At 52.0% G+C, this 16820-nt stretch overlaps 1 protein-coding gene across 6 annotated transcripts; it reads left to right on the top strand.

Moving 5' to 3' along the window:
- The first annotated feature begins 2592 nt into the window (after positions 1-2592).
- WDR13 (WD repeat domain 13) lies at positions 2593-9583 on the top strand. Of its 6 annotated transcripts, none has more exons than XM_027608354.1 (10): positions 2593-2752; positions 3096-3175; positions 3858-4098; positions 4940-5049; positions 5164-5294; positions 5845-6152; positions 6969-7149; positions 7269-7410; positions 8831-8949; positions 9319-9583. In XM_027608354.1, the coding sequence occupies exons 2-10, from the start codon at positions 3135-3137 to the stop codon at positions 9501-9503; spliced, it is 1458 nt and encodes a 485-aa protein (XP_027464155.1). In that variant the 5' UTR covers positions 2593-2752; positions 3096-3134; the 3' UTR covers positions 9504-9583. The 6 variants fall into 6 exon arrangements, with proteins under 6 accessions (XP_027464155.1, XP_027464160.1, XP_027464156.1 ...); XM_027608359.1 differs by having other exon boundaries at positions 2685-2752; positions 3892-4098; XM_027608355.1 differs by having other exon boundaries at positions 2751-2769.
- The last annotated feature ends 7237 nt before the right edge of the window (positions 9584-16820 follow it).

The following is a 16820-nucleotide window of genomic DNA, read 5'->3' as shown; positions in this document are numbered from 1 at the left end:
GGTATTTTCTCTTCTCCAGATGCTCGTCTAAGCTTTACAAGTATTAACTCATTTAGTCCTCCTTATAACCTTATGAAGCTTTTTTTTTTTCAGATGAGACTCAGTCACAAAGGGATTAAGTGATTTTCCCAAGATCATAGCTCCTATTTGGCAGAGCCTACAGAAGTGGCCAAGTTATACTGCCTTCTTAAAAGTACTGTAGTACTTCTCAGAAAAACAGCAAACATTCACGCAACAGGTGTTGTGAACACTTTCTATGCATTAGCTCATTACATCAACCCTGTCATTAGGTTTATCTAGTCTAGCATTACAGGGGTGAAATTTTAAAAAAATTTTTGAAATTTTAACATACAGAATATTGTAAAAACAACAACAACAAAAATCAATTGCAGCAGTTTAAGAGGGTAAGTCTCACTGGCATCCCTGACTTTCCTGTACTTTTTTTCCCCACCATGTTTTTTGGAAGCTGAGTGGTGGTATGAAGGGGTGGGGCCCCATCCAGGGAGGGTCAAGGTGTGAATGGGAAAGGCTTCATTGGTCATAGCATTCTTTATGGCAAGAAAAATACTTGAAAATAAACCCGATGCTGGTCACAAATAGGAGACCAGTTCAATAAAATGTCACCCTTGAACTCCCTGAGCTTCAGCTTTCTTCATCTGTAAAATGGGGGTAGTAAGGGAACCCACAACATTCAGTTATTAGGATTAAATGGATTAATACATGTAAATCACCATGTGTCCAGCATATCCAATAAATGTTCATGGTTACACGTTTGTGCAAACAGTTTATTCTTTAGCAATCATCAAACAGAAGATATTTAAAAACACACCCATAGGGGCCCCTGAGTGGCTCAGTCAGTTGAGTGTCTGCCTTCAGCTTGAGTCATGATCCCAGGGTCCTGGGATTGAGCCCCACATTGGGCTCTCTGCTCAGCCGGGAGCCTGCTTCTCCATCTCCCTCTGCCTGCTGCTCCCCCTGCTTGTGCTACCTCTGTCAAATTAACAAATACAATCATTAAAAAAAATTTAATATACTTTATATTAGTTAAGCGTCTGCCTTCGGCTCAGGTCATGATCCCAGGGTCCTGGGATCGAGCCCCGCATCGGGCTCCCTGCTCAGCGGGAAGCCTGCTTCTCCTTCTCCCACTCCCCCTGCTTGTGTTCCTGCGCTCTCGCTCGCTCTCTCTCTCTCTCTCTCTCTCTCTGTCAAATAAAATCTTTTTAAAAAGACACCCACAGCTTAGTTACACGGACAAGGGAGGTGCTCTGTCGATACGAAACAGAGTGGTCTATTTTTGTTAAAACACACAAAGCGCAATACATGTTTTGGATGTGTCTCCTCATTTCAAGTGGCTTTAAAACTGTTCAGATTATTGTATGTTATAAAATAAAGTGTGAAAAAAAGTTTTGAGAATTGTGGCAGTTAATTAATGTTAAGATCCAATAGGAAGCTACTAAACTTTCGTATCTCAATTTTGTAAGTTCTGTTAATGCCTGACCACATTAAGATGAATAGTTAGAGGGGCACCTGGCTGGCTCATTTGGTAGAGCATGCAACTCTTGATCTCAAGGAAATAAGTTTGAGCCCCACATTGGATGTAGATTACTTTAAAAAAAGAGATGAGGGGTGCCTGAGTGGCTCAGTTGCTGGGCATCTGCCCGCGGCTCAGGTCATGATCCCGGGGTCCTGGGATTGAACACCACATCGGGCTCCCTACTCGGCGGGAGGTCTGCTTCTCCCTCTCCCACTCCCCCTGCTGTGTTCCTTCTCTCGCTGTTTCTCTCTCTGTCAAATAAATAAATAAAATCTTAAAAAAAAAAGATGAATAGTTAAGAGTTGCAACTTCCTGTTAGAGTTGAAGTAAGGATGGTTCCAATGGCCTCTTGGGATCCAAAGCCTGTTGTGCCTACTTAATGTCTTCTGCTTTTCGAGACTCACGCCCAGACCAAGCTTCCTGGGACCCTCCAACCCCCCCCCCCACACACCCCCATCACAAAACAGACTCTTCTCATCCCAGGGTTGTATGGAGGCCTGTCAATCACTTTAAGAACTGGAGAACAGGGGCACCTGGGTGGCTCAGTCGGGTAAGCGTCCGCCTTCGGCTGGGGTCATGATCCCAGGGTCCTGGGATGGAGCCCCGGGTCGGGCTCCTTGGGGGAGCCCCCTTCTCCTCCTCCCTGCCAGTACTCTCTCACTGTCTCTCCTCTCTCTCTCAAATAAATAAATAAAATCTTAAAAAAAAAAAGAACTGGAGAACAGCCTAGGAGCCTCTGCATATGTGATTATTTTTGATGCTATGGCAAGCGATCGGATCGGCAGTGATGATGGGGTCCCTCCTATGCTTCAGATCTTGCTTGGCCAAGATTGTGCTCCTAAGAATCAGTTTATTCCACGGTTTCAAAAGAAAGTCGTATTTCTTAATTTTTAGTGATTCGCATACTCTTCCCTGTCTCTCTGGCCCTTGGATATTATTCTTGTGTATACAAAAAATGCCATTAGGGACTGGGGGTGGGTAGAACTTAAGGGGTGGAGCCTCCATCCTGTGCCGGAAGCTACTCTCCCATAGCGCGCTTGCGTGGTTCTCCCACGCCCTGGGAAGGGTTCCTATCCATTCGCTCTGTGCTTGGCAGCTCTTCCTGGCAGCAGGCGGCCATCTTGCCTGGAGCCTGAGAGAGGGAGCAGAGAGAAGGAAAGGGCGACACTGGTCTCAGGGCCGCCCCGGGGGCCTCAAGAGCCGGAGGCAGCCCCGGAGGTGGTCTCTGATCCCGGGTCCTGCTCTTGAACCCGAGAAGGGAAGGCGGAGGGCGGGGGGAACAAGATGGTTGGGGAATGCCAAGAAGGATTGCTAGACGGGAGGAGGGGCGTCGCTATGGTGACCGGGGAGGGGCGGGATCAGATCTGAATCGCTGTTGTGTCTTCCGGGAACTGCCCGGGAAGGGCAGGGCTGGGGTGATGAACATGCTAGCTGCCGGGTGGTATTTCGCGACGTCCCGGCGTCGAGGGACTCGGTGTCTACGGCAACGATCGCCTGGCGGAAGGGGAGAAATTAAATCCCTTCACTTGAAACGCTGACATTCCAGGCCCTTGTCCTGCAGGCTCCCGCGGGGGGACACGCCAGAAGAGGAGGCCGGGGAATGGCCGCGGTGTGGCAGCAGGTCTTAGCAGTAGACGCGAGGTGAGGCGTGGGGTCGAAGCCCATGGGAGCGGAAGTTACTGTGGTGCATGCGCAATGGAGATAAGTGAGGCTGGGCGGAGAACTTGCCTTATGCGGCTGCGTGGGCATGCCGGAGGTGAGCATGCGCAGCAGCAGGGTGTGGGGGCTTACCTGCAGAGACGGGCTGGCAAGAGGGTCCTAAAGAGCATGGTGGGAAAATGCAGTCAGATCTGGGCATGCGCAAAGAGGCTGTGCTGTCAGAGCCTTTGGGAGGGGGTGATGGAGCTCAGGCTGGTGACATCCTATTCCCCACCATTGCCCCCCCCTCCGCAGACTTCTCTTACCATCATCACTTCCCCAATCTGACCCCATCACCATCCCATACTGACTTCCACCATTGCCCCACACTGACCCTCATCACCATGTCACCCTGAGTCCTACTATTGTCTACACTGACACCTCATACCAACAACCGCAAAGCTGCAGACGGCCTCCATTGTCCCCACAGTGATCTCATCGCCATGCCTTTTATTACTGTAGACCCACCCTCATCACAGCACCAGAGGGACCCCAGTCACCACTGCTGATCACTTGCCATCCTGACCCCTCACTGCCACACACCTCACTCTCTTTCCCCATCCCCTGAGCTGATTGATTCCCTCTATCCTGTGCCTGCTGCCCACCCTGCCTCCCGCCATCATAGGTACAACGCGTACCGCACACCAACGTTTCCACAGTTTCGGACACAGTACATCCGACGGCGCAGCCAGCTGCTGCGGGAGAATGCCAAGGCTGGGCACCCCCCAGCACTGCGTCGGCAGTACCTGAGGCTGCGTGGGCAGCTGTTGGGCCAGCGTTACGGGCCCCTCTCCGAGCCAGGCAGTGCCCGTGCCTATAGCAACAGCATCGTTCGCAGCAGCCGAACTACCCTAGACCGCATGGAGGTGAGCTCCTCCCCACACTGCCTGCCACGCACGCCACCTGCCTGCATATACATTCACTCAGCAGACTTGTCGGGCACCTGTTAATGTGCAAGGCACTGTGCCAGGCTCTTAGGATAAGCAGGGGGCAGAAAGAGATAATATATGCTAAGTCAATAAACGGACAACAGACAAGATGAACAGGTTGATAAATAGGCAATAAACAAGATAAATAGGTCAATAGACAAGCGAAACCAGATAAATAAATCAATAATTAACACGGCTTATAGCGAGGAGTCCTAAGATGGAAAAGTAAAGCAGACTTGGGATAAAATGAGACTCGTGGGGGCAGAGGGAAGTTATGTCTGATGGGGATGATCAGGAAAGGCCTCTCCGAGGAGGTGACAGTTGAGCTGAGACTGCAATGAAGCAAGAGACGGTGCTGAGTGGTTTTCAGGGGGAAAGTGTCCGTTCTTTCTCCACAGAACGTTTATTGATTATCAGCCGAGTGGGGAGCTAGTGCAGAAACTACGGCAGTAGTCCAGGCCATGGTGGTGGTGGTGGGTAGGGTGAGGAAGGATCTGGTTCTGGGTATATATATTTTTTTAAGTTTTTATTTATTTACTTGAGAAAGAGAGCATGAGGGGGGCGGGTCAGAGGGAGAAGCAGACTCCCCGCTGAGTAGGGAGCCCGATGTGGGGCGTGATCCTGGGATTCCAGGATCATGACCTGAGCCGAAGGCAGTCGCTCAACCGACTGAGCCACCCAGGCACCCCTGGTTCTGGGTATGTTTTGAAGACTCCAGACCTCACAGGTTCTGGAGGACTATTTTCAAGATGTGCCCACCCTGACCATCTGTTTGCAGGACTTTGAGGATGATCCTCGGGCCCTGGGGGCCCGTGGGCACCGCCGTTCCGTCAGCCGAGGCTCCTACCAGCTACAGGCACAGATGAACCGTGCTGTCTATGAGGACAGGTATGCACAGGGGCGGCTGTGAGCCGGGGACTTGTAAGGGGGAGAGGGGCCGTGGGGGCCTGAATGCTAGCACCTACCTCATGTTACCTGCCCCCCACTCCTGTTGGGGCCCAGGCCCCCTGGCAGTGTGGTGCCCACATCAGCGGCAGAAGCAAGTCGAGCCATGGCTGGGGATACGTCGCTGAGTGAAAACTACGCCTTTGCGGGCATGTACCATGTTTTCGACCAGCACGTGGATGAGGCAGGTAAGCCAGCAGGTTAGCGGGTCCCCTCACCACTCATTTGCCTAAACTGTGATAGCTACTCAGCGTGTCCTTTCCTGGAACGCAGAGTCTCTGGCCCACCTCCGAAGGAGGAGTTGCCATCCCTAAACCTTTCCCCAAGCCCACAAGCCCTCCGCAAAGTAAAGCGGTCTGCAAGATCTCAAGTACTTGGGCTATCGTAAAAGGGCTCGGCAGCTCAAAAGAGGGCTTGGCAGGAGGCTTCTGGGGTCGTGAGTTGCTTGGAAGGGTTCAGAGCCTTCGCTACAGAGAAATCCCCTTACAACAGGCAGCGCAGGTTTTGCAAACCGCCAAGATGTTGGTAATTGTAAAGCGCTGGCTACAATTTAGGGAGCTTTTGGCAGAGGGCCTTCTCGGGTTCTCACTCCCGTTCTCAGCCAAGGAAAGCCCTTGGCGCAGGCCCCTGTGCTTGGTGCAGTGGGTCCCAGCCCCCAGCCCCCGCGGCAAAGCCTCTTATAAACGAAAGCGCCCGGTGAGCGTGCCGAGTCGCACCGATGGCTTCTTGGCATTGCAGTCCCAAGGGTGCGCTTCGCCAACGACGACCGGCACCGCCTGGCCTGCTGCTCTCTCGACGGCAGCATCTCCCTCTGCCAACTGGTGCCCGCCCCGCCCACGGTGCTCCGCGTGCTGCGGGGCCACACCCGCGGCGTCTCCGACTTCGCCTGGTCCCTCTCCAACGACATCCTCGTGTCCACCTCGCTCGATGCCACCATGCGCATCTGGGCCTCTGAGGACGGCCGCTGCATCCGGGAGATTCCTGACCCCGATGGCGCCGAACTGCTCTGCTGCACTTTCCAGCCGGTCAACAACAACCTCACTGTGGTCAGGCTCCGGGGTGCCCGCTCGCCGAGGGCGGGGCTGCTGGGCCAGGAGAGCTGTCCCAGGGAGTCAGTATAGGGGTGGGGTGGGGGGGCTCCCCTCTAGTCCCTCACCACGGTCTTCCTGTGGTCAGACTCAGAGGGAAACGGGTCAGAACAGGGACACCGTGCTTGGTGGGGTGGGGGGGGGCTTGCTGTGACAGACTCCACGGGGGGGACTGGTCAGGAGGCAGGGTCCCGGCTCTGGTACCCCTTGGGTCCCATCAACAGCAGTGCTGCCGTCTTCCAACCCCAGGGGCTGCTGGTCGCCAGGCAGGATGACTTAGTCGGAAGGCTTGGCTCATCCCAGTGGCACAGCTCCACTGTGGTCCGGCCCCAGGATGGAGAGTCGGAGGGCGGGGGAAAGAAGTGAAAATCTGGCCTGGCCCTGAGCGGGAGAGAGGGGACTGGCTGAGTGAGCCTGTGCTCTGGGATCCCTCCTGCTGCAGCACCGGCCCCAGTATAGTCAAGCGTCTGGCAGGGACCAGGCAGGAAGGAGACCAGCTGTCATTACCAGCCTAGGATGGCCCTGTGGTTTGCCTGTCATGGGGGGTGCTGGCTAAGGGGCAGCTGGCCATCCTGGTTAGATGGCAAGAGGGGCTGGCTCTAAAGGATCACAGGCCTCGGTCACCTCCCAGTCTACCCGCCACAGCCCACCCCCCCCACCAGGGTTAGACTCTAGTAGGAGCCCGCCAGTTCCATCGATAGCAGCTCCATTATGGTCAGACCTAAGGAGGGACTGGCTGAGAGCAGGATGATGGTGCACTGGTCTCGCCCACAGGTGGGGAATGCCAAGCACAACGTGCACGTCATGAACATCTCCACGGGCAAGAAAGTGAAGGGTGGCTCCAGCAAGCTGACGGGCCGGGTCCTCGCTCTGTCCTTCGATGCCCCTGGCCGGCTGCTCTGGGCAGGCGATGACCGTGGCAGTGTTTTCTCCTTCCTCTTCGACATGGCCACAGGTAGGCAGGCCCCAGGCCTGCATCTGGGTTTTGGCGCTGCCACCGTCCCAGCACACAGCCCCCCCGCCCCCCCCCCCCCCCCCCCGCTTATTTTGCCTCCTCTCCCCGTGTTGTTCCAGGGAAACTGACCAAAGCCAAGCGTCTGGTGGTGCATGAGGGGAGCCCTGTGACCAGCATCTCCGCCCGCTCCTGGGTCAGCCGCGAGGCCCGGGACCCCTCGCTGCTCATCAATGCTTGCCTCAACAAGCTGCTGCTCTATAGGTGGGTCTTCCCTGTCCGGGCCGCCTGGAGAGGCAGGGCCCGCCGCCTCCATCAGACTGGGATGGCAGCCCTGGCTCCTCGTCAGAGGAAAACCTGTAGGGCCTCAGGGCCGGTCTCCTCCATCAGGTTAATTTGAGTGAGCAGGGAAGTCGGGTCTCCTTATGATAGTGCTGGGTATCAGTGGGAGGGGTGGTGACAGGAGTAGCTGATGGTTACATAGAAAGGGCTGCTACCAGGCCCCGTGGAAGCACCTCGTACAGAGCACTCCACTTAATCCTCAGAACAGCGCTGTGAGGAGGGGGCTGTGATCATGCCCATTCTACGGATGAGCAACCTGAGGCATAACATAGACTAGGGCCTTCTTGGAGCAGTGGTCCTTCCTTCCTTCCTTCCATCCATCCATCCATCTGTCCTTCCTTCCTTCCTTCCATCTATCCTTCCTTCCTTTTTTTTTTTTTTTTCCCTTTTCTGGTGTTTTTAAATGGAGGAATTTACTGTCCCCACTCACCTATGACATGTTACCCAAATGCAGTTTTCAGTCTGGGCTGCATGCTGGAATGACCTGAAGGGTTTCACAAGATCATGGCCAGGCCCCGCTCCAGGCCAATGAAGCCCTGCGACGGGACTGCGCACCTTGGTATATTGAAAAGTTCCCCAAGTGATGTCCAGCCAGGCCTGAAAACCACTGCCCGACAGGATGCTTTCTATTCTACTATTTTGTTTTTCTACTCTTTAAAAAAAAAAAAAAAAATCACACACGCACATAGACATATGTGTAATTTTTAATTTAGGCGTACTCGCAGATGTGGGGCTACCTCCCCCCCGAATCCTCTCCCTTCTTTCCTCCTCCTTCCTGCCACCTCGGCCAGCAACTCTGTATGTTCCTTCCTACATTTTGTTCTCTCCCCTGGAACCCGAGGCGTGCGCACCCGCCCCCACACGTCGGAGGGAGGGTCATTGTCTCACGGAAGCAGGCTCCTTCTCCATCCTTTCCCATGTCTCGCTTTCCTCACCAGACGGCGCCTGTTGAACTGCTCCCACGTCCCCTGCAGTGCTGTTGGCTCAGTCGTTCTTTTGAACAGCTCGTCACTTTCCGCATTACAGGCGCGTCCAGTTTGGTCGGCCCTTTCCCCCCCTTGTGCCCGTTTTACCACCAGGATCTCTAAGAGACCCCTAGAAAGAGAAACTAGTGAGTCACGCTGCAGAGGCTCCCCGTTTCCATCAACAGGTAGCTTCCAAACTGTCATGAATGCACACACCAGCCCGTGCTTGATAGGTATACGCAGTCGTCTCAGAACCAGACTTTGTGAACCTTGAAAAGAACTCGGGCGCCGGGGTGGGGACACAGACCAGCCCGCCCCTCATTCATTGCCGTCTGGAGCTGAGGCGACGCCCCAGCCCGCTCTCGTCCTTCCCTCAGGGTGGTGGACAACGAGGGGACGCTGCAGCTGAAGAGAAGCTTCCCCATTGAGCAGAGCTCACACCCCGTGCGCAGCATCTTCTGCCCCCTCATGTCCTTCCGCCAGGGGGCCTGTGTGGGTGAGTCCCGCAGAGTGGGGGGTCTGGGTGGCTTGGGGAGGGGCAGGGAGCGGGGCTGGTGCTGATCCGGCTTGGACAGCACAGCCCCCTGGTGCCCAGACTTCATGGGCCTCGAGAACTCCCACACCCCAACAGCCTCCCACTTTGAACAAAGACCCCCAAGAGTCCAGAAACCTCCTAACCTGAGACACAGCCTCCCCACCCCCCAAACAGCTCAGAGACCTCACACTCTGGACGCGGGACTAAAACAGCTAGGTGACCCAGGTTCAGGGACCGTCCCTCCCAGACCTCCCCACACCCGGGCCCCCCCTCCCCCCGCTGCTTCCGGCAACACCTCCCGAGACCCCTCTGTCTCTCTCCCCCGGGCAGTGACCGGCAGCGAGGACATGTGCGTGCACTTCTTCGATGTGGAGCGGGCAGCCAAGGCCGCCGTCAACAAGCTGCAGGGCCACAGCGCCCCCGTGCTGGACGTCAGCTTCAACTGCGACGAGAGCCTGCTGGCTTCCAGCGACGCCAGTGGCATGGTCATCGTCTGGAGGCGGGAGCAGAAGTAGGTCCTGCTGTGTCCGCCTTCCCTCCCGCCTCCCGCTCCAGCCTTGTGTTTGTAAATAAAGTTCCTGTGGTTGTGCCTGTGGCTGGCTCCCAGGTCTCCTGGGGGTGGGCTTGGGGAGGGGGTGGCTCTAGCCCCCGAGTTGGACTGGGATTCACTTCCGCATTCGTGCATTCCAGCATCGATTTCTTTACTTAGCAACCGGTCATTGAATGCCTCCCGCGTCATGGGCCCCCCCGTAAGTGTTTGGCTCAGTCATGCATGGGACAGACATTATTGAGCACCCACTGTGCACCAGGAACTGTTCTAGGTACTGGGGGTAGAGCCATAATCTCAACTGACAGAAATGCCTGCCTTCGTGGGGCTTGCAGTCTATCGCAGGGAGATAATAGACAAAAATATGTCACAGGTCAGCTAAGGTCAGGGTTGGCAGGACAGGAGGTAGAGGCACGGGAGTGGGAGGTTGCGCTCTTTTTGGTGCAGTGATCAGGGACGACGTACCTGATGGGGACATTGAAACAGAGACCTGAGTGAAGTGAGAGGGACCTGCAGTGTGGGGGAGAGAAGATTCTAGGCAGAGAGGAAAGGCAGTGCAAAGGCACTGAGGCTGGAGTGTGCCAGAAGGCTCGTTGAAGAGGCCGGTGTGGCTGGACCAGAGCGTGGTAGGAGATGAGGTCGGACAGGCCCAGTCCTGGAGAGCTTCATGGCCACAGTGAGGACTTGGGCTTTTTCTGAGTGAGAGGTGAGTTGCCCCCTTGAGCGGAGGAAGGACACGATCCCATTTGGTTGTAAGAGGACCCCTCTGGGTGCTGTGAAGAGAACAGACTTGGAGCGGGGGCAGGGGCGGGAGCAGGGGGACCAACCACGAGGCCCTGCAGGAGTCAGGGTGAGCAGTGATGGGTACTTGTGCCAGTGTAGTAACAGTGGGGGAGTTGAGGAGGGGAGTACTGGCTTCTACCCCAGGAATTTCACGTTGTTAGTCTGCTGCTGGGCTCTGCTGGCTCCTTGGGAAGGCTGAGGCTCCCAGCCTCCCCCCCCACCCAAGGCTCTTCCCCACAAACAGGGAGCAGGCGAGTTGAGGACGTGCAGTAGGAAGCCCGTGCAGAAACAACCATGGACCCTAAGGCTGAGCTAGCGGCTCCTGCTGGTGGGTGGAGGGGATGGGGATTCTCTCTCCATCCCCAGAGGAACCCCAGACCACCCCCAGCTCCTTCCACGCCCACCCAGGGCCCCAATTCAAGGCCCAGCACAGCTCAGAGCCTGTAAAGTGATGTTCCAATTTGAGGGGAGTCCAGAGTGAGGAGAGAAAGCTTGGGATATTGACAGGGCCAGAGAACCAAAAATCCCTTGTCAATCACCTCAGTCACCAGGAAATGTCAAAGTTGCCAGAAATGCCAAGGAGGCTCTTGCTCCGGCTGCTCCCTTCCCTCCAGCTGCATAGGCTGCCATACCCAGATGCCTCAGTGGGAACTGTGGCCTACCATCGTGAGGCCTCAGGGTCAACCCACAGAGCCACAGGCACTCCAACCTGGCCCAACATTATCGCGCTACCGAACTAACACCAGCAGTCTTGTTGGAGGAGGAAAGATCACCGGTCTGTTGAAGCCACTGTTATTTGACAGTGTGGTTACTTGCAGCCAGAAGCATTTCTACACCGTGCTTCCATCTTGACCTTAAGGCAAATGGTGATGAGGTAGGGACATCAGCGAGCTGGATGTTCATGATGAAGTTCATGCATCTATATGTGTCAGAGGTCCCCCAAACCACACAGACTCAATGATTTGCTGGGAGGACTCTTGGTCTCAGCATATGGTTGTATACACAGCTATGATTTCTTCCCATAAAAAAGATATAAAGCACAATCGGCAAAGGGAAATGGCACCCAGGGCGAAGTCCGCGGGAGACCAGGCACTAGCTTCCAAGGGTCCTCTCCCAGTGGAGTCACAGGACATGCTTAATTCCTCCTATCACGGCTCCTGACAACCCAGAGAAGCTCATTATTAAAGGTTGAGTGCCCAAGGTTGTTTTGGGGGGCTGGTCACACAGGCACCCCTTGCCTGGTGCACACCCAACTTCCAGACCCTCTAGGAAGAAAAACAGGTGTTCAGCATAAACCAGAGTGCTTATATGAACAGTTGAGGCACAGAGTGGTGAGAACCGTGGTGAAATCTAAGTTTCCAGATGCCAGCCAAGGGCCATCCTCGAAGCAGGCCTTTCCAAGGAGAGAAGTTCAGGCCTGCTGTGTTAACTCTTTCTGAACACTATCCAACACCAAAAAGGTGCTCGGTTTCAACCAAAGTCAGTGGATGGACAAGATCAGTTGGGAGAACTTCATTTTTCTCTAGCACCTTCTTCGTTTCTTCACATTCTTCATGTTGTTTATTGAATCTGAATTCAAGATGGCTAATCACGGATATTGTTATACATGATTTGGGGGATTTCTCGTGAAATTTTGAGGTGGCAGAGTTGACATTCTGCTTTATTTTATTTTGTTTTTATTTTTAAAGTGAACTCTATGCCCAACATGGGGCTCGAACTCATGACCCTGAGATCAGGAGTCACATGTGACTGAGCCACCCAGGCGCCCTGACATTCTACTTTAAATTCATCTTCATGATACCTTTTCTTGACTAACAACCTAAGAGGAAATAAGTTATGAGCAAATGATAAAAAAAATCATCTTGGTCAAATTTAGGCCTCTGTGAACTTGTCCATCATCCGTGTGCCTCCAGTGTGACATCGGATCTGGAACTCTTAACCATTCCGCCATCAATGCCACTCCAATCCAGGCCTCCATTAACTGTTATATGCCCTTTGACTTTGAACCCGTGTGTTTACTTCATCGAGAGCCTCTCTAGTCAGAGCTTGAAGTGGAGCCTTTGTTAATTATTACCTCATCAGTGTAGCACTGGTCAAATCTCAAACCAGGGCCTCTCTATAATGTTCCACCAGCTGTTGTCTTCTGATAGGACCTTGGATTTCGGATTCTGTTAATTTGTGATCGGTGCCCCTTTGCTTCAGCAAGCATTCCAACCTAAAGGACCCTCAGTCCAGACCTTGAATCTGGGCCTCCGTTAATTATTTTACCATTATTCATTTATTTATTTTAAAGATTTTATTTATTCATTTGACAGAGCGTGCACAAGCAGGGGGTGCAGAGGGGACAGAGGCAGAGGGAGAGGTCGACTCCCCGCTGAGCAGGGAGCCTGATGCGAGGCTCAATCCAAGGACCCCGGGATCATGACCTGAGCCAAAGGCAGACGCTTAACCAACTGAGCCCCCCAGGCGTCCCTGGTTTTCCTTTGAACTTGAGTCTTTTTAAGTCTTCCACCGTCCGTGCTACACGGGGTCTAAACTCTGGGACTCTGTTTATAATTCCACCATCAATAGCTCTTTGCCCTTGAATCCAGGCTTCAGTTAACTCAGTATCACTGCACCTCAGGTATGAAACCTGAGCCTCTGTGAACTTTTCCACACTCACTGCTCCTCTGGCTTGACCTCAAGAAACTGTATCACTCTCCGTACCCCTATGATCTCAGCTTGAACCCTGGCCTCTCTTTCCTATTTTCCTATAATTGCTCCTTTGATCTTACCTTGAACCTAGGACACTGGTAACACTTGTAACATCAGTCCCCTCTAGGTGGACTTCAGAACCCATGTGCCTGTTAACTATTCCATTATCACTTCCCTTGAACTATTCCACCATCAATACCCCTCTGGTCTTATTTGGAATGGAAATTCTGCTGACTATTCTTTGGTCCAACTGAATCTGGGCCTCTGATTAATATCCACTGCTACTGGCTTTTTGCCCTACCTGGGCCTTTTTGAATTCTAGAACCATCAAGGCATCTCTGGTCTGACCTCAAATCCAGACTCTGTTAGCTTTTACTCCATCAAGACCTCTTTTTTTAAAGATTTTTTTTTTCAAAGATTTTATTTGTTAGAGAGAGAGGGAGAGCACAAGCACGGGGAGCGGCAGGCAGAGGGAGAAGCGAGCTCCCCGCTGTGCAAGGAGCCTGATGTGGGACTCGATCCCAGGACCTTGGGATCATGACCTGAGGCGAAGGCAGACACTTAACTGACTGAGCCACCCAGGTGTCCCAAGATTTTATTTTTTTTTAAAGTAATCTTTACACCCAACATGGGGCTCGAACTTATAACCCCGAGATCAAGAGTTGCATGCTCTACCAACTGAGCCCACTAGGCCATCCAGGTGCCCCAAGACCTCCTTTGATCTAAATTCTCACATGGGTGTCTTTCAACTAATCCAACACGACAGGCTTCTCAACCAACCAAAACCCAGAGCTTTTATTAGCTGTTCCATTAGTGGTGCCCCTCTGCCCTGACCTCAAAACACAGACCTCTCTGTTAACTGTTCCATCATCATCAACCCTCAACATTGAGGCCGCCTGATCTGGTTTTGAACTATTCCAAGATCCCACCTCTCTGGTGTGACCTCTATTAACAATTCCCACCATCAGTGCCCTTCTGGTCTGTCTTCAAAACAAGGGTCTCTGTTAAATATCCTACCATCACTGCTCCTCTCACATGACCTTGAATCTGAGCCTTCCTTTCATATTCTAACAGAAGGACCCCTCCGGTCTCAAGTCAAACCAAGACCTCTGTTAATTCTTCATCCAAGAATGCCACACTGGTTGCACCTGCGCTTCCTTTGAACTATTCAACCTGCAGTCCTCTCCGATCTGACTTTGAACCCAGGCCATTTTAGCTCTTAAGCCACAGTGCTACACTGGTCTGACCTCAGACCTGGTCTGCTATTAACCACCTCAACATCAATGTCCTTCTCATCTGTTCTCAAGCCGGGATCTCTTTTATTGTCATTCCACCTTCAATGTCATCCTGGTCCCTAATCAGAGCTCTTCCACCACCCTTGTTCTCTTTATCTGATTCTCAACCAGGACTTACTTACTCTTCCATATTCGAAGTTCTACTGGTCTAAAATTATCCAACACAGCCATTCAACTATTCCCAAATCCCTCCATTCCAGGCCTGGCCCCAAACCCGGTCCTTGGTTCAGTTTACCACCCTCAGCTCCCCTCTGGTTTGACCTCAAACCTGATCCTCTGATACCTGCTGTGTCAGGGATGCCCTGTGGGTCTGCCATTGAGCTTAAACAGTTATTTCTTCCAACACCAGTGCCCTTCAAATCTGAACTCCAACCCCAGGCTCTGCTAAATATTTCAGAATCTATTCCCCTTTTGACTAAACTCAAACCCATATGTTTATTCAATTGTTCCCAACCCTCTTTCTCTGGTCTGACCCTAAAACAGGGCTTCCGTTACGTATTACACCCTGAATGCCACTCTAGTCTGAGTTCAAGCATTTGCTGACTATTTTAACAGCAGTATCTCTCAACCTCAATATTCAAACTGTTCTTTTGAGTTGTTAAGTAATTGCAAACTAATTAACAATCCTGGCCCCTCCTACCTTGACCTCAAACCTGGGTCTCTTTATCCCACCGTCAGTGACTTTCTGGTCCATTATTGAACCCTGTGTACTCACTCCTCTACCATCAATGTCCCTCTTATCTGGCTTTGAACCACAGTCCCTGTTAATTCGTCCACTGTCAGTTCCCCTCTTGGTGGTGGTGCCTTTCACTGATAAGGCTACCACTGTTAATGCTCCCTCGGCCTGAGCTCAAACAAGGGCTTTTGTTAGTAACTTCGCCATCAGTAATACTCTGTTGTTTTGGAGTGCTGACCCTGACTCCTGTTAACTAGTCCATCATCCATGCCCTGTTTCCTGACCCTAAACCTGGACTGTTGTTAAAGAAAGTCTTTCAACATCTGTGCCTCTGTGGTGAGATTTCAAACCCAGGCTCATGGTAAATATTCTGACAACAGTAGCCTTCTGGTCCGAACTCAGATATAGGAGAGGAACACCTACCAAACGTACAAGGACTTCAGAGTGGTCACGACTGGTGAAATAGAGCCTGCAGTCGGATATAATGGGGTGAGAGGTTATTATGTGGACATAAGTGTTCACAGAAATAAATGAGGACTCTAGTGGAGTCACAGACTGGGATGTGGACACTCTCACGATCCCTACCTGACTCGGTGTGAGCCAAGGAATCTCCACAACCCAGTCTGTGTGACCCCAGAAGGTCCATCCCCCAGTATGTATGTACCCAGAAGTGTCCACGTTCCAGTCTCTGTGACCTGAGGAACGTTGACACCCCAGTCTGTGCAACCCCAGAAGCATTCATAGTATGGTCTGTGTGACACCAGGAGTGTGTGTATACCCAGTCTGTCTGACCCCAGTGTTTCCAAATTGCACTCTGTGGGACTCATGGAAGTCCACATCCCAGCCTGTGTTACCCCAAGTGGGCCGATACCCCAGTCTGGGGGACTCTTGGAGTGTCCAGACTCCTGTCTGTGTGACCCCAGGAGTACTCACACCCCATTCACAAAAGAGAAGGAATGAATAGTCTTTCATTTCTGCTGCTGATAATTAGATAAACATAGAGTCAAATAAGTTTTTAAAAAACTTACAGGTACTCATAAGTTGAATTAAAAACAGCTTCTCCCTCTGCCTGCCACACCCCCTGCTTGTGCTCTCTCTCCCCCTCTCTGTCTCTCTGACAAATAAAGAAATAAAATCTTAAAAAATTAAAAATTAAAAATGTTTTTAAAATTCAAAAGTCAAATAATATCTAAATCAAAATGACTCAGAAAGTTTTTTTTCATTGATAAATAGAAACGTGTGAGAAAAGACAGAAGAGCAGTTGCAATATGCATTCAAGATAAAATTAAGGAAAAAAGCATCAAACACTCAAAAAGAACCCTTTTTACAAGTCAAGGGTATGCTCAACATTGAAAGTATAACAGTCCTGAATTTCTGCAGTCCACATAAGAGAGACCAAGGCTTTAGCTAAAGGAACAGGAGACAGCCAACAGAATCCTTGCCAACTTCTTCATATGGCTGGATCAAGCGGAGCAGTGTTCACACCAGACATTAAAAAATGAAATAGGCCTATAAATTAGGTTTAGCAGATAATGGAGGAAAATAGAGGAAGTGGACACATGGTCTACCCATTTTCCCCACCCCTAGGCCCAAGGACAGATACTCTTGTGGCCTTGGATGTTGTCTCTTGCAGTGAATACGAGTGGCCACAGGTACCATGTTGAACACTCCTATTAGATCTTGGCAACCCTAGGTCCATCTTCAGGAGCTTAGTCAATGGGAGAAGTCACTGATGGTCAAATTCTACCTCCAGCCTCGTCTGAATAAAAAAGATGTGCACCACCCAATTACTGAACCACAAGAAACCGTCATTAGAAGAAAAAAAAAAATTCTGTGA

Source organism: Zalophus californianus, chromosome X, assembly GCF_009762305.2.
Source record: "Zalophus californianus isolate mZalCal1 chromosome X, mZalCal1.pri.v2, whole genome shotgun sequence".
In the NCBI taxonomy this organism is placed as follows: domain Eukaryota; kingdom Metazoa; phylum Chordata; class Mammalia; order Carnivora; family Otariidae; genus Zalophus; species Zalophus californianus.
The sequence above is the reverse complement of the archived record's forward strand: the minus strand, read 5'-3'. Positions and strand labels throughout refer to the sequence as shown.

Coding starts and splice junctions, on each gene's coding strand:
- WDR13 (XM_027608354.1), top strand. CDS start 3,135: ATGGCCGCGGTGTGGCAGCAGGTCTTAGCAGTAGACGCGAG. Junction 5,295..5,844: donor CCAGCACGTGGATGAGGCAG/GTAAGCCAGCAG, acceptor TTGGCATTGCAG/TCCCAAGGGTGCGCTTCGCC. Junction 8,950..9,318: donor CCGCCAGGGGGCCTGTGTGG/GTGAGTCCCGCA, acceptor TCCCCCGGGCAG/TGACCGGCAGCGAGGACATG.